Genomic DNA, 24529 nt, shown 5'->3' on the forward strand with positions numbered 1-24529 from the left:
AAACCAAAACAAAAACCCACAAACCTGTAAGAAAGTAAACTGGAATACTAAGCTAACTTTGGCTAGGAGCTGGCAGCTGCTGCTAACTACTGTATTTATCTTAAAAAATAGAGAAATTATATATTTTTGTTAATAACGTTCTTTTACTTGTAGTTCCTTTATATCAAATTTGCTATTATTCCAGTATCACACATTGATTTTTGAAATACTTACTGAATACTCTTAATTTTACAGTTTTTTTTATGGCTCAAAGTTTGTAGTGAAGTATAATTCAGATAATACTCTCTAGAGATATGAAGGATAAATTAGGATTAAGACTTGACAGTCAGATTTTGGCAAAAATGTTCTCAAATAAGTACAATTATTTCTTTTACCTTTACTGGTAATTAGTATTACAAACTAACTCTTTCACACATTAACTAAATTGTTTACATGATGTTTAAACAATTACAAGTTGTCACAAAGATATGAAAAGATCATATTTTAATATAACCTTCAATGGTCATTTTAAAATCACAAATAATACAAAGTTTTCTTTGTAACGCATGAGAAAACAAGCAAAGGTAAACTTTGAAACACGACAAACCAAAGTGTCACGTACTACATCACATTGCTGTAGTCCATAACATAAACATGCCAGGCACTTTATTTATAATAAATAAACCTCTGCCTGTTTACAACTTGCAGATGCATCATTTATGTGTGTCAAATATTATTTGGTAGTTTCCTTGTGGTCTCTGTAATCCATGGACGGACTGATGACTAATGGAACAGGTGAAAGCAAAATGTGAAGAATTCAGGGGAGATTGAGTGACCATGGCAGTATTCAAGAGCAGAATGAACAGAGATGAAGATTAATGATTTAATCTGGGCTCTCCAACTTGCAAAAATTCGTTTTTGCAAGTTTGGCAGGGTGAGTAGAAATTTTGGGTGAAATATTGACTTTTATTTAATTGTAAGTCACCAGTACAGTTTCAATAACGTCCTCAAACCGAATGCTCCCACTACATTGTACACTCTGTAGTGATACTCACAGCTGACATAACAGCGTAGAAAACATAAATACCATTATACACAATGTGACAGTGGTGTGTGTGAGTTTTTGTGCACTCAAAAATGTGATTAATTGAAGGGAATAATTTAAAAAAACAACAACTTGGTCCTCAAAATATTCATGGGTGGTACATGTTATACATTAACAAAAAAAAATTATTTAATTCCATTTTTGACAAAAACATACTATATTTCAAAGTAATATATGACCTTTTATTAAAATGAAATGAAATGAACGTTTATTGGATAGAGGAAATGAATCCCAAGACCTTTACCTTTTCTTTTATGGCTCAGTGTTTCTTGTCAGAAGAGATGTGAAGGATACACAAATTAGGATTAAGACTTGAAGACCAGATACACAATCAAAACTCACATTTTATCTCATAATTTGATCCTCACATCTTCATGACAATACTAAAATATACATTTTTCGTATTTTAGTATGACTGATGAATGCAGACGCGCTGCCTAGGTATTATAGCAGCCACTTCCACTCACCACTGCATGTTTTGTAATGGCACTTAATGTGGTCGGAGCACATACAAACACAGTGAGAGTGGGTAGAGCGGGGGAAAATGGAGACTAGGGTTTGAACGACGCGCACTGACTGACAATGAGTTGATGCTCACACATAAAAAAAATACAAACAATAACAGGCCAGAAATGATCTGCAGTGTTGATGGAGTATAGGGATTACTATCACAGTAACATAATACTGATTACATCTCAGTACACCAAAAATGAATGGCAGGACCTTCGAGTGAATAATTAAAACGGATGAGAATTATTATTAATTGCAGCCTCAGATGCTTTGTTTACTAGTGTGGCGACATATACTTGCTCAGTATAACCTTGTTACAGTAGTCAAACTCTCGTCCACCTGGTAATCTCAGTAGGATTACATAAACCAGTACAGTACTCGCTAATGCTGTATATGGTCCAGGACCCGTTAACCCACTGAGGGCTAACTGTGGTCCACAAGACGAGATTATTAGTCAATAACAGGCAACCGCGGTGAGTTTCCTTGAGATGCTTTGGACCAAACCTGGCTCGTCTCTGTAAAGTCAACACACAAACTTGGCCAAGGCAAGAAAACTGGCTTTAAAAACAAATATGATTTCAGAGAACATGACAGAATATTCCACACTGTGGCAGTTTTTTTTTTTTTTCTTTTCTTTTCAGCCTCAGCCTGAATTTACCAGTAACCGGCTCGTGGCTGACTCTGAACAGCCTAAAGTGCTAATGGTCTTTGCAGCAGATTGACGTGCGCTTCTTTGAATGCAGTGTGGACGGATTAGGACGGATGCAGAAGCTCCAGCAATGCCCCGACCGCTCCGAAGTAACCCTTAAAAACACAAGAAACAGAAGCAGCACAAGAAAGTTCTTAGAAACCTTTTGAGACCCGTCACAGCAAAGAAACTACATTCCTGGGCTCTGGAGTGTGACGCATGGTTGATCTTCTTACCTCGTGGCGTAGGAAGAGGGCTTTGAGCTGGCCTTTGGACCAGTAGTCCATGGCGTAGGCCAACAGTTTCATTGAGAGGGTGTTCACTCTTAAGAAGTTCCCAACAAACACCACTCTCTCAATGTTCTTATTTGAGAAAGGGAATGAAAATACAATACAATTAGATAGAAACAAACCAAAGAGAGACCAAAGTCAAAGATGTAAACAATTACCACCATAACAATATCAGTGAGAGTTATGGTGTTGTTGTTTTCATCCGTGATGTCACAGTGTGGCGCAGAACAACCACTGGCAATGCTAGTGTGTTTAATCACTTTGTTTATCAGCTTCATCTGGGTTTAAAAATTCATTTTAACGTGAAGGAGGCTCAAGGCAGACGTTACAACAAATTTGAGTTAAACGTGTTTTTCTAGCTTGACACAGAGACATGTGTTGAAAATCTTCAACGTAGTGAGCGTTACATAGGTAAACAGTCAGTAAAAAAAGAAAAATAATAAAATAAATAAATCTTAAGATAACACATTGCTAGTTTTATGGGTTTTTGTCTTGCAGTGCAGTTGACCTCCTCTACGCCTTCATAGCCCTGTACAATGCTGCTTGATCAAGACGCCACAAGGCAGCACCGTAAAGAGGCTGAAGGCAAAGAGGAAAGAAAAGGCAAATAACACTCTTAACCACTAGTGTTAAAACGGCAAAAATCGATCCAATACCCCAAAGTCTGACATTGATACTTAAACTCTAGATTACCACATCCACCCAAACGCAGCATCCATTTCCTCGTGACTGACCTCATTGAGAGCACACATCCTGGTGATGGAGCCGATGTTGTTGGTGATGGTGACGAGCGTCGCTCTGGCCAGGTCCTCTTTAGACACCGACTCCCGCTTCTCTTTGGACATCATGTTGCCGAAACTGTCAAATCGAAAAACAGGAGACATTGAATAAAAACAAAAGTGACCGTCAAAGCCTGTATTGTTTTTTCCGACTAACCTTTACTATACTATTCCATATCGTACAAAAATGGCAAATTTAAGAGATATGTTGGTTTAAAAAAAAAGTAGCTGGAATTTGCCGGTTTTGGTCCATGGGGCCGCCGGTTGCTGACCACTTGCTTTAACGTGAAGCTGATCCAGGAATTTGGCCGAATCCTGGATTTCCAGCACCACTACGGCTGCGATTCATATTGCCGTTAATGCTGTAGGCTTGTGAAGTGCAGTGTGAAAATAAAACAGCTGCTGTAAACCGCACCTTGAGGCTACAGCCCAGCCTGGCAGTCCAAACCTCTCATAGTCTCCTCCGTAGATGTCCCGAACCAGCTTGTCCACACGGGTGCTCTCGCCCTGAGAGGCCATTTGCAAGGCTTCCTCGAAAGTAGCGCAGCCGGTCAGCAGGCAGCACAAGCCCAGGAACGTCCCACCACCGAGGCTGCAAAGACACACACACACACACACAGAGGAATATAATTCAGACTGGAACACAACCGCTCATTTAAAACAAAGACATACATTCTACAGACTCTTGATACGAATGCACTCGACTAGTTTTCTTCTCCGCGGCACAGAAGACAATAGAGCCATTATGTCGAGAGGAAAGTGGAGGGCTCATGGTTTCCTTTCAGACAGAGAAACCACATGTGAAAACAAACCAGAGAGACGGAAAAACACTTACTAAAATAACCACTATCCAAGATGTCAGCTCAGATCATTTAATCAAAACTTAAACCAAACCAAATTATTATTATCATCTCTTAAGCAAAATGAGGGCAAAGGAAGTGGTTTAGTAACTGACAGCTATAAGAAATGCTGATACTTTTCACACCAACATATCAGAGAGACAGAGAGGGCAAATGTCACTCTCCTGCAAATCCCTGTATCACTTTAACCTGATATCAGCCTCTCTGTGTGTGTTTTTGCTCAGCAAGTGTCATGTTTCAAGTGTCCTCTGCTCGTTTTTCTACTTAATTCAGGAGCCAGTACAAATTCTTCAAGTGTGCCAATTGTTTTGAATCCTGTACAGAAAAATGTTCAGAATATTATTCAGGACTGTGATTCCTTATTTGGGCATGCATGCTCTTTATTGTCCTGTTTTTATTCAACAATCAGATAAACTTATGTTTAGATTTAAAGGGATATTTTAGGTTGTTGATTTAGTGTGGTTGTTGGTAAGGTGTCGACACATTTTTAGTCTATGCACGCCACTGTGTCTGTGGAAATGACTGTAGTCACAATGATAGCATGGCTGTCATCAGGGAGGAAAAACAGATTTTAGCCACTTAACAAAATCTGCACCTGCTTAAACCTGCGACACCTTGAGAATATGTTCACAACTTCTTTGTAAACCGCTCCCCCCTGCACCAAAGTCCATAAAGAAAACCAGTGATTTTACACCACAGCACACAGGAGCTGTTGATCCACTGCTGCCCCCATCAGTACGTTTAAACGTCTTATTTTGTGACGCTAGCGATTTAATTACTTCCCTAAAATGTATCTAGGTGAACCAAACTAAACAAATGAGCCAGCAGAAGACTGGCAGCTTCCCTGTCCCCACAAACAATAAAAATGCAGATTTCTCTTCTCTATTACTGTGAGATAAAGTGGCAGAAATGTTCTTCAGATTTTTTCTGAAGAACTCTTCGCAGAATTAAGCAGGCATACATTTTTGGAAATATTTTCTGTCTGCAAATGATCTAATAAATGCACATTTAATCAAAATGACCATCTCTGATAATCACCTGGTCCCAGTGACACGTCTGTAGTTGTTCTCGGAGTAGACGGCCAGGATGCTGACCCCTGACCCTATGTTGACCAGCAGCAGAGGATAGGGGTTCTCCAGTGTGTACGGCCTCTGGACGCAGAGATCTGGGTCTGTGGGGTTTTCAAAGTAGTAGCACTCAGAGGGGCCGCTGGACATCACCGAGTCGATGTACAACACGCCCCGAATTAAACAGTCCAGCTCGTCCAGCTTGTGGAGCTGCAGGTCCGCCATCTTTATTGTGTTGACAAAAAAATAGAGAACAGGGATAACGTTACAGACGGGATGTGGTCGGGAGGGGACAGTGGCAGGAAACTGGGGGAGGAGGCAAAGCAGGGGGTTAAAAAACAGGAACCTTCCTTTGGTATGATCACATTGCATTTCTGCCTCCACCCTCAAGGTGACATGGTGAAAACAGACGTGTTTTGTTAAACTGTGGCTGACATTTGTTGATAAAAAGAGCAGTCGACTGAGCTACAGTACAAACAGTACAGATTAAACTTTCTCGACCCACCGTGCGGAAATCAGCCTCAAACTTGTACGCGCCCCCTCCCGTGGCACACAGGGTGGTGTGCAGGCTGGAGAAGTGCTTGTCGCGGACCATCTGCAGAAAGGCCGGCAGGTCGTGCGTGGGGAAGCGGATGAAGTGCAGGTTGCCCGTCCTGCCACACAGCGTGAGGTCCTGCAGCTCCAGGTGCATGTCCCTGATACCCGTTTCGCCGTAGGCAGTGTTGGAGGTCAGGTAGCGGCGGATGCTCTTCAGATTGGCCACCTCCTCCTGCTCCTCCTCTGCTGTGATGTCTTTGGGCTCGAAGTAGACCAGCTTCACCAGAGTGCCTCCAATATCCATCCCGAACCAGGGGAATGCTGCATTATAAGAGATAATAGGAGTGATTATAGATCATAAATTCTACTAGATGCCACATATAGATTATATTAAATGGTAGAAAATGGCTGGATGGATGGGAATTATCTAAATTTAGTGTTTTTCTTTATAAAACAAGGATTCAGCATTTATTGTACCGTTTAATCATGTTATCACATGTCATACTGTGTTAAGGGTTTGGGGACATGCATATAAAACTAATATAGAACCAATACTTCAGAGCATTTTTAGCCATTGTGTATTTAAAAAGGAAATACATGTAAAATAAACGCCATCCTAATTGTATTCAGGTTTTTTTTGAAAGAAAATAAAGATCAATTAATTATTGAAACCCTGTATAATACACATTTGAGATTAAAATGCATTGTGATAAACGGTGCACAAACATACTCCATAGTGTTTCAAAGGCTGCACGTTGGGTGGGGACATATTATTGATGATGGTGTCTCACATTAAAGCAGCCTCATCCACAGCAGCAGCAACAGTACAGTGTGTACCGCGAACGCCATCTTGTTGTAAAACAGATCGTGGCTATTTACTGCCATTCCATATTACACTGTAATATCATACAGAGGAAAAAATAATAATGTGAATGATTCTAATATCGCCAAAGCGCGTTATATACATATTGTTTGAATTTTGTTGATAAACTCATACGTTGAGTAATACATTGTCATTTACAAATACGTCATTTATTGTTCTTGTTATATATAATCTTTGTACACAACATGCTACGGTGGCTCAACCAGTAAATACACTGATCCTCCCCCTCCCCATGGTAGCGGTGACAACACCTACGCGGCCTTGTTTTCTTCACCGAGTCGCAGCGACGCCTCGTCGTCGAGTTGGACGTCGGCCGGTCGGATGTGGCTCTTCCGGCGGCCGTGGCTGCCTCATTGTGGGGCTCACTCCCGAGGTAACCCGGCGTCTCCTCCGTGTTGGACGGTGGCTCCTGCTGCTGCTGCTCCTTCGTGGGCGTCTTGTCGTCGTCGTCTTCGACACAAGCATCGTCGCGGTAGTGGCCATTGTGCGCCATTTAAACGTCAATTACCTACATATATGCGGACATTGATGGTAAATCAAACGCGGAACGTCGACGACTTACGCGGATAACAAATTCCGGGTGTGAACGAGCCAGCTAATTAGCGAGCTGAGTAGCTGCTGGATCGTCACAAGCGGCTCGGCTACATACATGTCTCATTCACTTTCGCTGTCAAGTCTTTGGGGGCGAGGCGGGGCTTAGAGGTGATTGACAGGAGGTACAACCAATCCTAGTGCGAATCAGTCACAGCAGCGAATATTAAACTAGGCTGATGTCACCTTTATTTCCATAAAAAAATAAAATAAAAATAATAATAAAAAAAAACATGATCACAGTTGAACAAATTACACATTTTGATGACTTGAAAAAAATATATGCCGGGAAAATACAGCTGGAAATGCTGAGTTTTTCCATGTTCTTTGAGTCCTCTGTCGTCTTTGATCACAGCCTTTGTAAATAGTCTTTAGATAAAATATAGTTTATATAATATAGTTTTACACTTAAAGTAAAGTAGGGTTCCACGGAATTTGAAGTGTTTTGAAAGAGTCAAATGTTTTCATGTACAAATCGCTGGAATTATTATCAATTATCCTACTAAATCATTTTTTTAAAACCCATGGACACATACGTACATATCTCAGGCTAGCCATTATTAGCAGCAGCAGCTGATAACAATATATTCTGTAAAAAAAAGGCCATCAATGCTAAACAATAAAAGGAGTGAAAGAAAATGAATTTACGTTTTTCCCCCTTAAAAATAAATCAACATTCACGTTCAACAAAGGAACATAAATATGCCTTAACAGTTCAGGTTTATTGATAAGATTGCACAGTGCATAGCTTGAAGTAGTGCAAACAAATTTAAATACAACTTAAGTTGACATTACACTTAAACATTTTAGTGTAGCGACGTTATATATTTCATCTACATCTCTAGAGCCCACATTTCCTCTTAAAAGGTTAAAATGTCCCTTTTTAAATTAAGATTTACAATAACCTCCTTCCTCTGTTTAAAGGAATAAAGTCTATGGAAAATAATTATCTTCAACATTTACAGCAGATAAAAGTGTTATTTAGACTTAAGTGGTTATTTCTGTGCAAACTGTAAGATAGGTTTGCTTTGCTTTTTTTTTTTAACTTGCATGTCACATTATAATGAAAAACAAGGCAATATATTTCATGTTAAACGTCTAAGAACACCAAAACTAAAGAAAGAAGCAAAAACCTTCAAAAATAAATATTAAAAACAGTGCCATTGAATGAATCTTTGGACTTACAGGAATTTTGTTTCACAACAAAACATTTTTTGGATAAATTTGCTGATAACTTAAAGTTATGTGATTTAACAGCATGTGGCTGACTGACTGAATCTGAAGTGAATATCTGAGATATAACGAGTGGCTTTTGGAATATTTTCATTCTTAACATATCCATATACAACTATATAATGTACATATGTGTATAAATAAATACCAACAGTTAAGCTATTTTCTTCACCTTTTCCCCCTTAAAAATAAGACGTGTGATGCGCCTTTTCAATCTTCTTTGGTCCACATTCGATAATCGTTTGCTCTTTGACACAATAATCGTCAGTTGAGGACAGCCGACAGTCTTATCGCCAAAGTGCATACCACGCACACAAATATTTCTATCATAACTACACAGTGGCTGCAGTCTACAAACCAAATGTGTGCAGCATAAATAACCCGAGAGCTCAACCATACACCAGAGGCTCCATAACAAGTCGTAACTCGAATAAAAAGGGGTAAGATTTTGCTAAAGGTCAACACCATTCAATATTAAAATCATAAAACGCAGTCCAACCAAACAACTGACTTGCAAATAATAATATGATCAAAGGTCCAGCAGCTATTATTCTGACTAATAATTAAACGGCTGCCTCGTGCCATCAGAGTCCAATGAGTATAATAAGGCACCAAACCCCTTTTTAAAAGCTTTAACATCTTCATCTTCTCATCCTTTTAAAAAAGTCCCCTTCTTAAACTTCCACGCCATCACCAGAGCCAAGGAGGCCATTCCTGCAGCCGCCACAGTGTACTTTATATTTGATCGGCAGGCGGGTCTCTCTTTCTCTGCAGGTGGCAGTGTTGGTGGCTCCGGTTTATTCACAGGCGGTGCAGGCTCAGGTGAAGGCTCAGGGGAAGGCTCAGGGGAAGGGTGAACATTTAAACTTGACTCAGTACCAGCAGTGATGGTGGTGAAGGAGGAAGGAGTGATTGTTCTGTCTGCTTCACTGCTGATGATTGAGTTGATGACTTGTGCTGAATTTGGACTGTCTCCATCCAGGATGGACACATTCTCGGATAAGTGCACCACATGCTCCTGCACGTCCATCGTTTCCAAACTCTGACAGGTAGACTCCAGGTGGTTGTCTGCTGGTTCCTGTTGGTTTAGCGCAATGTTGTTCTCCTGGCATGGCAGTCCAGAGTCTGTGTCCTTGGTGTTGGAGGTGTCAGTAGAGCATGCAGGAACAGAGGAGGAGCAAACCGACTCTGGTGCAGGATCGCTTAGTTCCACACGCGCACTGTCACCCGAGTAGGGCTCCACTGGTGGGTTGTATGCAGGCAGAGTGGGACCGTTGTGACTGGGTGGTGGTGTGATGCTGATCAGAACATTAGGCTTGCTCAGACACAAAGAGTTGTCATCAGCGATGGAGGCGTCTATCCCACCGTCATGAAGCTGAGGAGAAGCTGGGGCTGCCGTTTCTGTCTCCGTGCTGTTTTCAATGTCCTGTGGGAAAAATCAACGTCACACGTCATTTTAATATAGAAAAGATACATACATTATGTGCCTCTTGTAAATATGAATGTGGACTGTGTTCCCAAAGACTGGGACTACACAGGAGATTGTTCTGGGGTCCCCAACATTTTATGTGTATATGTTTTAAATAACATGCAAGAAATTAAGTTTTAATTAATTAACCAAACATCTCTTGGAAATGACTCTTTTACTAATTAAAATGAGTAAAAGTAATTAAATTTGCTCGTGGGTTGTGATAGTTTTCTATCTTTAAAATGCAGGTCCTGATACAGAATGTTTAGGAAACACTGTGATTAAGAGCAAAAAGTGTCTGCACGCCAACCAAATTTTGTAATCAAATGTTTAAATAAAGGTTAAAACCTTTATTTTAAAAGAAATCTAAGGCTGAGACATTTTGGTTACGATATTAAAAACTAATTGCACACAGAGTGTAATGGTTGATTCACAGGAACTGTGTACAAAACAGTGACGAGAATAGCAGGGACCTGGCATCTCTCGTGTTTGTCACTCATGTGTGCTATTTATGACACAACACCACACCAGCTTTGAGGAAAAATACCCGTGTCTTGCTACTGCTGAGTTTTTAACAACAGTCAAACAGGAACTGCCAGCGACATGAAAAGTTGCATGTTCCCTTTTTTTAATTCAGTGTCATTAAATTTCAAAAGCCCAAAATCTACAGTGTACTAATCTGAATAATTGACACCATGATAGGACGGTTCTGTTGTTAAAGGCTTATTTAAGTGACTGAACGTGCAATTGATATTTACCTGTATAGTAGGAGGCTCAGATGTCTCTTCAGGCTCCGCAGTGGATACTTTGTCCACAGGAGGCATGGTGTCCTGTACCGGAGGCTTCTCTTGGGTCAGTGTGGGGAAAGAGGATCCATCAGTTACGTCTGAGTTTACCTGAGGTGGACTCTCAGGCTGTCTGATCTCTGTGGTCGCTGCTGTTTTAAGAGGATCAGGGTGCAATGGAGAGTATGTTTCAACCAGTCCAACACCAGGAGGCGTCACCTCTGGCATCAGGTTTACCTCCACAGGGACATCCATGAAGTATGACTCAGAGTTTTCCTCTGGCTCCTGGTGAGCAATGACCTCCTCCCCTTTCTGTGCACTGTCAGCTGGAGTGAGTGGGGTCTCTGGGGACGGAGGAGGTGTTAATGGAACGGCTGCCACTTCAGTTTCACTTGGCTGTGAAGGCTCAGGGACAGGCCCGGGTGGAGAAACTGCCTCGGGTATGTTGGGCTGCTGCTGCTCTGATGGGCTCTGTGGAAGCATGGGGACTTCCAGAGGAGGTGAGGTCTGCGCAGCTGGCTCTGGAGGAGCTGATGCTTTAGCTGGTGGAGCAACAGCAGCACCAGCGCTCTCTGGACCGGACAGATGACCGGCCGGTGGTGCTGGATGGACGTGTGCTCTTGTGACAGTGGTGGAAGGGGAGCTGGGGCTGGGATCTAGGACAAAGCAAACAAAGTGGTCATTTAAAAAAGTTATGACTGCACAGGACTAAAGCTCTGAGAGCCTAACTGACTTAAGCCCTATTCAGACGGGATTAGTTTTAATTGTAGAGATGAGGAAAATTAATTATTACCAGAGCTGCTCTGTAAAGATTATGGTGACCTTTAGCTTGGGTAAAAAGGTCAGAAAAATGAGGTAATTCTCATCACATGCGAATAGACCAGCAGTAAATGTGTGTGTAAATAATACATCATATCCAGGCATGGGACTTGTACATGTCTATAGTTTATTTATGTGGCTAATAAAATGCCAATAAAGTCAACCAGTCGCCTAGACTGTTAATGGATGTGACAGAACTTGTTGAGTGTCTGCGCTTGTCATATCCTGACCCAACGCCATACGCACATGACGTCAGGAGGTGGCGGCGGTATCTACCTACCTACGTAAAACTAATCCCGTCCGAATAGTGCTTTAGCGGTCGACTGATATGGGTTCTTCTACGGCCGATGCCGATTTTTAAAGGGAAGGGAAGCCAGTGGCTGATAACTGATGCCCATATATTTCATTTTTTTCTCTCAAACAATAATGATAAATGGACTTACTGTCAACCCCTCTCAGAGTGTCATATTCTGCTTGGATGTCAGCTGCAATAGTTGGGTGTTCACACGACTCCAGAGCTTCAATAAACTGCTCGGGCCAATTCTCCCTCTTCTTCAGACAGTCCAGGAGAAGCACCATGGCGTCAAAGTTCCCATATGTCTCTCTTTTTGCCTCTATATTCTCCTGCAATGACATTTAATTCCGATGATTAGATTAAGTCAATATTGTTCATATTAAAAACATACGTATCACTGTCAGTAACAGACTTCTATAACTCAATTTTGTAGATATATTATTTGCTGTCCTGCAGCAACTTCACTGGCTTCCTATCACATATCGCATCATGTGAAAGATCCTGCTCCTCACGTTCAAGGTCATCAACAGCCTCCCCCCTCAGTACCTCCTCCACATTAACACACCCACCTTGGGTCTTCTTCTTCCATCCAACTCACCCTCCCACCCGCTCTCTGGGATCCTCGCCAACAAAACATTTCAGATTTCTCTCACCACCTTCAAATCAAAGTTCAAAACTCACCTTTTTCAGACATTTTCAAAAGGTTCTGCTTTGACATGTATTGTTTATCAAGTGTCTGGGAATTATTATGCCCTGCCTTTCTCCTTGTGGATTGGCTCAAGCTCTCCACGACCATCATGTGGAGGATAAAGCAGTAGCCAGGAGAGGAGAGAGAAACAAGTAGCTTCCTTGCTGCAGCCTCTCGCAACACTCTCATAAACTAGTATCAGTGCAACAGTATTTCAAACGTACCCTGTCGTGAGCGGTGAGGCAAGGCAGGTAGACCATTACTTCCTTCACTTTCACCTTGGATACAATGGCTGGCATTTTCCGCCGCAGGTATCCATTGTACAGTTTGTCACTGGCCAACGCCATCTGTGAAAGGAGACAAGAACACAAAGAACACAAAGAGTATTTCATAAACTCTTCTGCTGGTAAGATATCTACGATAATGTCACATTTCTGTCTTACTTCATATAAGATGTGGAAAGCACCTGTAAAACCCAACAAGGAAACCCTGATCTGTGTGATCTGCAATAACCACAGACACAGTAAGTAATAAGATTATAAATGCATTGATAGTGATGATCAGGCTTCCTGTGGAAAACAAAAAACACTGAGGTTTCCTTCTAATTTCACTTGACACTTTAAGAATGTGACTCTCTGCAGAGCCTCAGCAATCTTTGTTTCCAACACTGGGAGGAAAAAACCCTGACTGTTCAAGGTTGCAGCTGTTTGAAGCAAGAACAAGGTGAACAGGTGTGGAGCTAGGTGTGGGCCAATGACTGAATAATGACCTCCAACTTGAATATTTTCATCACTTTACATTAAATTACTTTAATGTGCTTAATGTGGAGTAGGAATCTCCCATACGTGATTCCCAAAACTTGGGCTGTGAGAGAAATTTCCCCTCTGTATATAGCAACTGTGTTCCCATGACTATCAAGGACGGCAACAGAGAAAGATACAGAGTCCAGCTGGCCAAAGCCCCAAATTATCAAGGATGTGTAAACATGACTTCGGAGGACATATTTTTTAAGGATTTGCTTCCCATTGAAATTCTCACACCTGAGATTCCTTATTCATGTAGTAGCTTGTTGTACAAGTTCGGCTTGTTCGGCTTGTGTTGCTCGTCTCTGCTCCACAAAGCCAAGCTTCAATAAATCCTCGGCTTGGGTGTGGAAGTCGACTAATGTGTTTTTTTTTTACTATGGCTGATGCTGAAATTAAGCAGCCAATGCACTGATTGCACAAAATAAATGACAAATAATCGGGGTGGGAATCATGGGGCACCTCACGATACGACACATGGTCCATATCATCGAAATATCATGATGTAACGATTGTGTGATAATCAATATACTGCAAGACAGTCTGCAGAAAACAAAATGTCCCTGAAAAGTTAAAAGTGCAGGACTTCTCTATTTATTAACAAAATAGACAACAAAGTGGATAAAGTCTATATATGGAACTTGGACGTAGCTTTCTCCACCATTATCGTGCTGTAAACTGCCTCTTCTTCAGCCAGGTAATTTTTTTTTCTGCAGGGTGTCCAGTGACCAGCAGCCACGTCAAACAGTTAAAGTTTAGCGTAAGCAGCAGCAGCCACAGTCTGACTGAATGGAACAATCGTCAGACGCAGTAACTAAAGAGCAAAGTCTTACTCGTGGTATCATTAGCCCAAAGAAGCCATGATCTACCTGACACACGCACGCACACAGTCTGTCAGGTAGTTATACTGCTGCTGCTGCTGCTGCTGCTGCACGTTCTTGGCCTTTACAGGACAACAAACATGTTTGCACTGTCGGATTATTTTCCTGAGTGTAAAGCGATGACGGATTAATAAGACAAGGGAGGGGTTGTGAGAAAGAGAGAGAGGAAGAAGAAGAAAAAAGCAGCTTGTCACGAGGGCAAATAATGCAGAGTGTAGCCAATGGAATGACCTCTAACTGCACACAGGTCATTTTCCTGCCTGTGTCCTTGGATTTACAATAGTCTGTGTCACAACTCTTGAAATACAAGACCTATTTGAGTTTCATCTACCAGCTATTCCATTATAACCTTTTCTAACTTAGTCACACAAAATCTCCCACAGGAATTAATCTGGAGACATGACATTCAGACATGAGACCTTATTTTGACTAAAAAGACAGAAAGGTATTGTAAAATAATAATAATAATAACAATAAACTGCTTAGGAGAGCGATTCAAGTATAGTAATAAAGTCATTAACCTATTATGACTTTAAAAGACTGAGGAGAACTATAACAACTCAACTGTCTTTATATTACATTATATACACAATTACAAAATGTATATATACTGAGAATTATTATTTTTAAAAAATGCTTAAATACTGATAACTGCATTTACATTGCAGAAATGCACTTGACTTAGAAAACTGAGGATTATGACACACAAATACAGATTAACATTAAAAACAAGGACAACTGAAATTGCCTTTAAATGGACATCCAAAGTGTGTTTTGAACGATTGGATAGGCTTTTAACGGCTATTTTAACTAACAAAACCGTTGGGGGGACCATGAAAATAAAGAGACTCCAACAACAGTCTTCATATTTTAGAAATGTACAGTAAGAAGGCATGCAACGCCTATTTAGACTAAAAAAGACGGAGGGGAATGATTAAAAAAACATAAAGTTGAAAAAGGACAGCAGACATCGTCAATTGACAGATTTAAGTACGACACAATTGAGCTAATGTCGCTGCTTTGCTGCCTTCGCAGTCAACTGCCACAAACATATTCAATGAAACACTCAGTCAAAGGTAAAACTCTTTTCTTTTACGTGTATATGCGGTGATATAATTCAATTTAAGGCTCACCTTGCGTGTTGTCGTGCCTCAGAAGTTCGTGACTTTCTTAACAACTGCTATTCCTGATCTGTGTCTCCTTCACACACACACACACCCACATCTGCGCAGAGGTTCGTGGGGAGGGGAGGACGGCGCGATCTCTGTTTCTATTGGACGACAGCCCCGTCAATCACATCCCGGGCCAATAGGAGAGGTATGAGGGAGGAGATGGAGGAAAAGAGGGCGTGGTTTGACTAATCTCGACCCTTGCTGCGACCTTTCCTCTGCTGTGATGGATGACTGTGGAATTATATGGAATCTGCTTCTGCTGCTGGTTTAACATCTGCCTCTAATCCCTAATCCTAATCCCGAAGTTCACATGGACCGAGAGAGAGCTGTACATTCAACATATATATATATATATGTATATATGGCACATATTAATTATAGTGTTGTAATGTAATGAATTACTGTACTTAAGCATGTAATACTATTGCTATTGACAATGATCAGGATTTTTGTGTATATGGTGATATTGACATCTAAATGACAATGACAATATGTTTAATTGAGAATAAGATATAAATAAAACTAAAGATACATTTGGACTTATTCCCACTCCATTTTGAACATGTATTATTTAGATTAATAATTAATCTAATCTTTTGTAGTTGATTTTTTTGTACTTTTTTTTTCATGTTCAAAATAAAGTAAATCATCGCCATCAACTTTTACTCCACTACATTTCCTCAATAGACTGTGTACTTTTACTCTTGCTACATTTATCCTAAGTATATTTGTTACTCATTCATTCATTTATTCATCCATCTTCTACTGCTTTATCCTCCACATGAAGGTCGCTGGTGCCAATCCCAGCTGTCATAGGGCTAAAAGCGAGGCACAAGTAAATAATCTGTCATTAAATGATATAGTATATGTACAATAATAATATGTACAATAATCTGCACTACCATAATTAAAATGCATGTAAATAATCTGGCTGTGAAGGAAACACACAAAAATCCCTACAAGATGTATCTTTTTACAATCTTAACCATTATCACCATCATATTTTTAATGCTTGATGCCATAAATCTTCCAAATCGAAACAAGATAAGATCCATTTTATTGATCCCGTGCCGGAACACTGAAGAGTGTAAAAGAGTCAACAAAGAGGTTCACTTCAGTCTGCAGTATCTGCTGAATAATAAAAACATAATACTTGACTTTATATGATCGGAAAAGAGCAGCAACACTTGAGTTAAATCTCTGGCCTACATGCTCATTTTAAACCAGAGGGTGGCGCCACTCACTCACACAATGAGCCAGCAGGTTTCTACATGTAATTCAATCAGCATGAAATGAACAGTGTTGAGTATTAAGAGCAGATATGTCGTTGCACAGCACTAATCTTTGTTTGCCAGCTCGATGGTGACAACATGAACAGTGAAGTGAATTAACTGGAGGATTATGGGAAAGATGGTTCATTTATGCTGTAGCTCTGCTGAACAGGGATTAAAAGACATTTGACTGCATTTCAGTGCAAATGTTTGCCATGAGAACTCACTCATTGTTCTTTCACTCATAACTTAATCAGAGCAAAACTTTTGACTGTGGGTTATTATATCCAATGTTTACAATGGGGCGGGGCAGGTCTTAGAGGTGATTGACAGGAGGTACAACCACTCCTAGTACAAATCAGTCACTGCAGCAAATATAAAACCATAAAAAATAATAGCTGCAGTAGCAGTTGATAACAATGCTCCAAGTGGGATTTTGCATTCACAAACTGTACTTTGTGTACGACTGATTTACTGTTCTGATCTAAAAAATACAAAATAAGTGCTCTTGACATTAAAAGCAGCAGTGTTTGTATGGCGGCAGCCATCTAGAAATCACATATCAGGGTTGGTGAGATTGCTCCGAGTTTTTTGAGATAGAAATTCTTGTGTAAGGACCTCAAGATTTTTTGACATTTTGACATCATACAATATGTATTGTAAAAAAGGCCATCAGTGGTGCATTCAGATATTCCAGAGAGAAGCAAAAACCATCAAAGATAAACATTAAAAACAGTGCCATTGAAGAATACTATCACCTTACAGAATTTAGTTTCACAACTGGTCTTAAAAATTAAACTGCAAAGAAATGTTGAGATTTAACAGCATGTGGCTGACTGACTGGTGAATATCTGAGATATAACCAGTGGCTTTTGGAATATTTTCATTCTTAATATATCCATATACATCTATATAATGTACATATATGTATAAATAAATACCATCAGTTAAGCTATTGACTTCACCTTTCCCCACTTAAAAATAAGACGTGTGATGCTGCTTTTCTCTCTTCTAGAGTCCACATTCAACAGCCGACAGTCTTATCGTCAAAGTGCTGCTTATCACACACACAAATATTTCGATCATAACCACACAGTGGCTCCACCACCATTCAATATTAAAATCATAAAACACAGTCCAACCAAACATCTGCCTTGAAAATAATGATATGATCAATGGTCCAGCAGCTAATATTCTGACTAATCACTAAACAGCTGCCACATACCATCAGCGTCCAATGAGTATAATAAGGCACCAAACCCCTTTTTAAAAACTTTAACATCTTCATCTTCTTAAAAGAATCCCCTTCCTAAACTTCCACACCATCACCAGAGCGAAGGCGGCCACTCCTGCAGCCGCCACAGTGTACTTTATATTTGATCGGCAGGCGTGCCTCTCTTTCCCTGCAGGTGGCAGTGTTTGGGGCTCCGGTTTATTCACAGGCGGTGCAGGCTCAGGTGAAGGGTGGGCGTTTAATCTTGACTCAGTACCAGTAGCGCTGGTGGTAAAGGAGGAAATTGGGGAAGGAGTGATTGTTCTGTCTGCTTCACTGTTGATGACTGAATTTGGACTGTCTCCATCCAGGATGGACACATCCTCAGATAAGTGCACCACATGCTCCTGCACATCCATCATTTCCAAACTCTGACAGATAGACTCCAGGTGGTTCTCCACTGGTTCCTGGTGGTTTAGCGCAACGCTGTTCTCCTGGCATGGCAGTCCAGAGTCTGTGTCCTTGGTGATGGAGGTGTCAGTAGAGCATGCAGGAATAGAGGAGGAGCCAAGTGACTCTGATGCAGGATCGCTTAGTTCCAGGCGCGCACTGTCACCCGAGTAGGGCTCCACTGGTGGGTTGTATGCAGGGAGAGTGGGACCGTTGTGACTGGGTGGTGGTGGGACGCTGATCAGAACATTAGGCTTGCTCAGACACAAAGAGTTGTCATCAGCGATGGAGGCGTCCATTCCGTCATCATCAGGCTGAGGACAAGCTGGGGCTGCCGTTTCTGTCTCCCTGCGGTTTTCAATGTCCTGCGGGAAAAATCAACGTCACACGTCATTTTAATATAGAAGAATAAATAATATTCTGTGCCTCTTGTAAATATGAATGTGGGCTGACAGCAGTGCTTCCCATAGACTACACAGGAGACTGTTCTGGGGTCCCCAAAACAATTTTCTTTAATTTTTCTTCAATATTGGCTTTACTCAGGTATTTTTCTTTTTGGGTGAACTCAAGCTCATCATCAATAGACAATGATTCACCTGTTTCATTCCATGACACAAACCTCTTCTGCTTCTTTTAAGACCATTTATTTGTATCACTGTTGGTGTTTAAAGGCTTATTTAATTGACTGACATTGCACAGGACTTTTTTTAGTACTTACAGTGGGTGATTATAATTCGATATTTACCTGTATAGTAGGAGGCTCAGATGTCTCTTCAGGCTCCAGGACTGCAGCGGGTACTTTGTCCACAGGAGGCATGGTGTCCTGTACCGGAGGCTTCTCTGGGGTCAGTATGGGGAAAGAGGATCCATCAGTTACGTCTGAGTTTACCTGAGGTGGACTCTCAGGCTGTCTGATCTCTGTGGTCGCTGCTGTTTTAAGAGGATCAGGGTGCAATGGAGAGTATGTTTCAACCAGTCCAACACCAGGAGGCGTCACCTCTGGCATCAGGTTTACCTCCAAAGGGACATCCATGAAGTATGACTCAGAGTTTTCCTCTGGCTCCTGGTGAGCAATGACCTCCTCCCCTTTCTGTGCACTGTCAGCTGTAGTGAGTGGGGTCTCTGGGGCCGGAGGAGGTGTTGATGGAACGGCTGCCACTTCAGTTTCACTTGGCTGTGAAGGCTCAGGGACAGGCTTGGGTGGAGAAACAGCCTTGGGTATGTTGGGCTGCTGCCCTGATGGGACTTCCAGAGGAGGTGAGGTCTGAGGAGCTGGCTCCGGAGGAGCTGATGCTTTAGCTGGTGGAGCAACAGCAGCACCAGCGCTCTCTGGACTGGACAGATGACCGGCCGGTGGTGCTGGAAGGGCGGGTGCTCTTGTGACAGTGGTGGAAGGGGAGCTGGGGCTGGGATCTAGGACAAAGCAAACAAAGTGGTCATTTAAATAAGTTTTGTCTGCGCTTGTCATATCAGGAAGCAACATCAAACGCACATGACGACAGGAGGTGACGGCAGTGCATAAAACAATTTACCGTTCCCACTTTGGTGAGATTTCTTATTCCATGCTAATTGGCCATTAATTTGCAGTAAAATTACATTTATCCAACTACCCACGTAAAACTTATCCCATCCAAATAGTGCTTTAGAGGTCAATTGATATAGGTTTTTCTGTGGCCTATGCCAAATTTTTTAAATCAGGGAAGCCAGTGGCTAATAATGCCCATATATTTAGCCAATTTCATTTTTTTTCTCCACCAATAATGACAAATGTACTTACTGTTAACTCCTCTCAGAGTGTCATATTTTGCTTTAATCTCAGCTGCAATAGTTGGGTGTTCACACGCCTCCAGAGCTTTAATAAACTGCTCGGGCCAATTCTCCCTTCTCTTCAGACAGTCCAGGAGAAGCATCATGGCCTCAGTGTTCCCACGTGTCTCAAATTTTGCATCTATATTTTCCTGCAATGACATTTAATTCAAACATAAACAATTATTAGATGAAGTCATAAGCGTTCATATAAAAAACATATGTACTTCACTGACTTCCTGTCAAATCTTGCATCATGTATAAGATCCTGCTCCTCACGTTCAAGGTCATCAACAGCCTCCCCCCTCAGTACCTCCTCCACATTAACACACCCACCCGTGGGTCTTCTTCTTCCATCCAACTCTTCCTCTCACCCACCTTTTGGAATGCTCTCCAACAAAACATTTCAGACTCTCACCACCTTCAAATCAAAGTTCAAAACTCACCTCTTCAGACATTTTTGTGGCCATGGCAATGGCGAGTATTGAATTATTTGATCAAATTGTAACTTAAATCTGTTTAATTTCCATAAAGCTAATATGTGACTGCATTTAGCATATTCAAGTTTTAAAACAAGACAGGCGACCTGTCCAGGGTGTGCCCTTCCTTTCTCCCCGTGTAAACTGGGATTGGCTCTAGTATCAGTACATAACAGTATTTCAACATAATTTAAACAACCACGAGACTTAAACCTGACACATTCTTCTTACAACAAATGACACGTACCCTGTCGTGAGCGGTGAGGCAAGGCAGGTAGACCATTACTTCCTTCACTTTCACCTTGGATACAATGTCTGGCATTTTCCCCCGCAGGTATCCATTGTACAGTTTGTCACTGGCCAACGCCATCTGTGAAAGGAGACAAGAACACAAAGACGGGGAAGACTTAAACATTTTTACTCATGCTGGTAAGATATCTACGATAAAGTCACTTCCTGTCTTACTTCATATAAGATGTGGAAAGCACCTGTAAAATCCAACAAGGAAAACCTGATCTGTAATAACCACAGACATAGTAAGTAATAAGATTCTTATTGTATTGATAGTGAAAATGAAAGTGTGAGTGATGATCAGCCTTCCTGTGGAAAATGGAAACACTGCGATTTCCTTTTCATTTCACTTGATAACTGCATTGCATTGCAGAAGTGAACCCTTCTCTCCACCAGACTGAGGATTATGATGCACAAATACAGCTTAACGTTAATAACAAGGACAACTGAGACTGATCACTACTTGTACATTGCAGAAATGCACTTTAAATGTACATATAACGTGTGTTTTGTACGAGTGAGTGGGCTTTTAACGGCTATTTTAACGCACATAACATAATGGGGGATAATGAAAATAAAGAGACTTTATGTTGTATAAATGTACAGGAAGAATACATTCAAAGCCTATTTTGACTAAAAAGAGGGAGGGGAATGATAAAAATAAAGTTACAGACACTTTTAAATGTGCATTTGGGGATATAATAAAGCGACTAGTGGGGTTAAAATGGCTGCATTTACACGACAGACTGAAAACCGTGTTAACTATAACTGACAGTTATAAGTGATTAAGGTTAGAAGCTACTTTGCATTAGCTAAACAAGTACGACACAACTTAGCTAATGCAGTCATCTGCCACATACATGTTCAATTAAACACTCGGTCAAAGTTAATACACTCCTATTTTACGTTAATACGCCGTGATATAAGACCATTTAAGGCTCACCTTGCGTGTTGTCGTGCCTCAGAAGTTCGTGAGTTCTTAACAACTGCTATTCCTATTCCACACACACACACACATCTGCGCAGACGTTCGTCCGGGGGGAGGGCAGGACTGCGCGAGCTCGGTTTCTATTGGACCACAGTGTCGTCAATCACACCCCGGGCCAATAGGAGAGGTATAAGTGAGGGGATGGGGAAAAGAATGCGGGGTTTCCCAAAGCGGTACGTGACGGACGACCTGAACAGAGCAGCAAGAATTCTCATTTTAAACCAGAAGGTGGCGCCACTCACTCACACAATGAGCCAGCAGGTTTCTACATGTAATTCAATCAGCATGAAATGAACAGTGATGTGTGGTAAGAGCAGATATGTCGTTGCACGGCACTAATCTTTGTTTGCCAGCTCTATGTTGACAACGTGAACAGTGAAGTGAATGACCTGCAGGATTATGGGAAAGATGGTTCATTTATGCTGCAGCTCTGCTGAACAGGGATTAAAAGACATTTGAACTCACTCTTTATTCAGGGTGAAGCTTTTGACTGTGGGTACGGTGGCCCTGAAGTGCAAATCACCACCACAAATATGTTGTGTGATTTTATTTTTGCGTTTTTTTTTTGTGTGTGTTTTCAGCTTTTTGTTTTTATTGTGTTTTCTGTTCTATTGTTGGGTTTTTGTCATTATGTGTTTTGTTTTTACTGTGCTTTTTAAAGTTTGTGTCACTTAAGCAAATTCAAAATAAACAATGAAGTTAAAAAAAGAAAAAAAAGTTACACACTACAGCTTTAAGGAACAAAAAGTTTTGGTTTATTAAAATTTAGTCTGACTAAAAAGTTTTATTGTTTATTTTTGTTTGTTAAAGTGCAGTTCCTGCAAGTAGGTGGCGCTATTTCCTATGCCTATATTAAGAACATGTCCTAGCTCTCTGGTCATTGGCTGGAGTAATAAAGGAACCCACACATAGAATATAATAGAATTTTATTGTCCAGCTAAAGCCGGAAATGTTGTTATATGTTAAGAGCTTCATCACTTCATCCACCTACAAACTAACACTAAAACTGTTTTGCAAATCTGTTTTTGACTGGAACCTTTCTCGTCTCGCAGGACAGTTGCTTGATGGCAGGAAGAAGGAGGACAAACGGACGCACAGAAATAAAACCACATCGACCCCGAGGCAGCGTCAGCAATCCATCACGCCTGAGTGAGAAGGAAAAACACCATGTACGTCTCAATAAAGGAGACTGTGCTGGTTTTCAGAGCCCTTTAGCTTCAAACACAAGCCCAGATGAAAAGAGAAGTATGGCTTCGGCCCAAAAAAACAGATCTCTGAGTATCACTTGCTTTAATAGTGAAGTGGAAACAACAAAAAAACCATGTCGTCATTCTCTGTGTTTTCCCCCTCAGCTAATAAACTAATAAACACTGACTTTTAAAAAATAAAACTCTCACCAGCTCAGCGTGAACTAGCTGTCACGAGTTTAGAGCTCGGTTTAAGTTCATCAGTTCACTCTTCGGCACAGACGGCTAACCTTTAATGCAACATATGACCGCATGAATGATGAATGACATGGCTTTCATTGACACATACAGTATTTATTTGTGTACATGCTGCAGGCAGCTCACTCCTGCCTTTGCAGCAGAAAGAGCCGGGTTCATGACGCGGTCAGAACAAGGGTCTTTCTGCATGGAGTTTGCATGTTCTCCACGTGTGTGTGTGGGGGTTTCCTCCCACAGTCCAAAAACATGCAGATTATGGGATTAGGCAAATTGAAGTACAAATACTTCATTACTGTACTTAGGGGGCGGTTTCATTTCTTTTCCACTTGTTCAAATGAAGAATAAACTTACAGTTTTCTTTAATTAATTAATTAATTAATTAATTATTATACTCATAAAATGATTTCAGTCAGATTGAAAATCGCCGAAGACGCTCTTACAGATGTACATGTTGAGATTATTTTTTTTTTAATTTTGGACCCTACAATTCATTTCAATGGGCTCCGGGAGGGCTCGCCCCAACGTGATTTCGTCATACACACGGCCGAGCGGACATGGCCTAATGCCGGCGGAAACGGAAATGCCTCCGTTCGCTTCTCTGTAAGTTGTGCTAACTTTACCAGCGCTTAATTGCCGATTTCTTCATGGAAATAAAGTACAAACAACTTTCTGTCACTGCAAAAAAAAGCCGTTTCATAGAAGAAAAAACTTCGGCTTATATAACTCGGACCTGACCAGCCGTACGTCGCCATAGAACAGCAAACGAAAGACAGGAGCTGGTATGAGAAGAAGGACTGGCTAACTGGTAGCACTCAGACCAGTGCTATGTTTTGTTTTCCCTGCCTCCTCTTTCAGATGCTGGACACTGAACAAGCCTGGATTCAGACAGGTAATATAGACTTAAAACATTTCTCTGAACAATAATAATAATAATAATAATAATAATAAACACAAACAGACAAGGATATATATGGAAAATGCTATGCGAACAAAGGAGTGATAGAGAAGGCAAAATTCAAATGCCTGAAAATACAGACAAAAACTTTTTGTTGTGTATTTTTAGTTTCATTTAAGTGAATCTTTTAAAATTACAGTATCAGGCATGAGAATGGTGCTTTGGTGTGTTTTAGTGGTGGTAACTGCATATCACGGC

The 24529-nt window shown here is 41.0% G+C and overlaps 3 protein-coding genes across 5 annotated transcripts; all 3 read right to left on the reverse strand.

Moving 5' to 3' along the window:
* Window positions 1-468: 468 nt before the first annotated feature.
* pank2 (pantothenate kinase 2) lies at window positions 469-7383 on the reverse strand. 2 transcript variants are annotated; one of them, XM_058615694.1, is made up of 7 exons: window positions 6954-7383; window positions 5784-6136; window positions 5250-5503; window positions 3800-3943; window positions 3307-3430; window positions 2519-2644; window positions 469-2398 (listed from the first exon to the last, which is right to left on the reverse strand). In XM_058615694.1, exons 1-7 carry the CDS (start codon window positions 7189-7191, stop codon window positions 2348-2350), a joined length of 1290 nt encoding a protein of 429 aa, XP_058471677.1. In that variant the 5' UTR covers window positions 7192-7383; the 3' UTR covers window positions 469-2347. The 2 variants fall into 2 exon arrangements, with proteins under 2 accessions (XP_058471677.1, XP_058471676.1); XM_058615693.1 differs by having other exon boundaries at window positions 3767-3943.
* Window positions 7384-7990: 607 nt separating this feature from the next.
* mavs (mitochondrial antiviral signaling protein) lies at window positions 7991-15529 on the reverse strand. 2 transcript variants are annotated; one of them, XM_058615691.1, is made up of 5 exons: window positions 15395-15529; window positions 12802-12924; window positions 12038-12218; window positions 10749-11431; window positions 7991-9948 (listed from the first exon to the last, which is right to left on the reverse strand). In XM_058615691.1, the coding sequence occupies exons 2-5, from the start codon at window positions 12922-12924 to the stop codon at window positions 9172-9174; spliced, it is 1764 nt and encodes a 587-aa protein (XP_058471674.1). In that variant the 5' UTR covers window positions 15395-15529; the 3' UTR covers window positions 7991-9171. The 2 variants fall into 2 exon arrangements, with proteins under 2 accessions (XP_058471674.1, XP_058471675.1); XM_058615692.1 differs by lacking the exon at window positions 15395-15529 and adding an exon at window positions 13021-13382.
* Window positions 15530-16473: 944 nt separating this feature from the next.
* Window positions 16474-21971, reverse strand: LOC131445323 (uncharacterized). Its single transcript, XM_058616310.1, has 5 exons — window positions 21887-21971; window positions 20900-21022; window positions 20145-20325; window positions 19113-19780; window positions 16474-18732 (listed from the first exon to the last, which is right to left on the reverse strand). Exons 2-5 carry the CDS (start codon window positions 21020-21022, stop codon window positions 17989-17991), a joined length of 1716 nt encoding a protein of 571 aa, XP_058472293.1. The 5' UTR covers window positions 21887-21971; the 3' UTR covers window positions 16474-17988.
* Between the last annotated feature and the right edge of the window lie 2558 nt (window positions 21972-24529).

This window comes from Solea solea, chromosome 18 (genome assembly GCF_958295425.1).
Source record: "Solea solea chromosome 18, fSolSol10.1, whole genome shotgun sequence".
NCBI classification, from domain to species: domain Eukaryota; kingdom Metazoa; phylum Chordata; class Actinopteri; order Pleuronectiformes; family Soleidae; genus Solea; species Solea solea.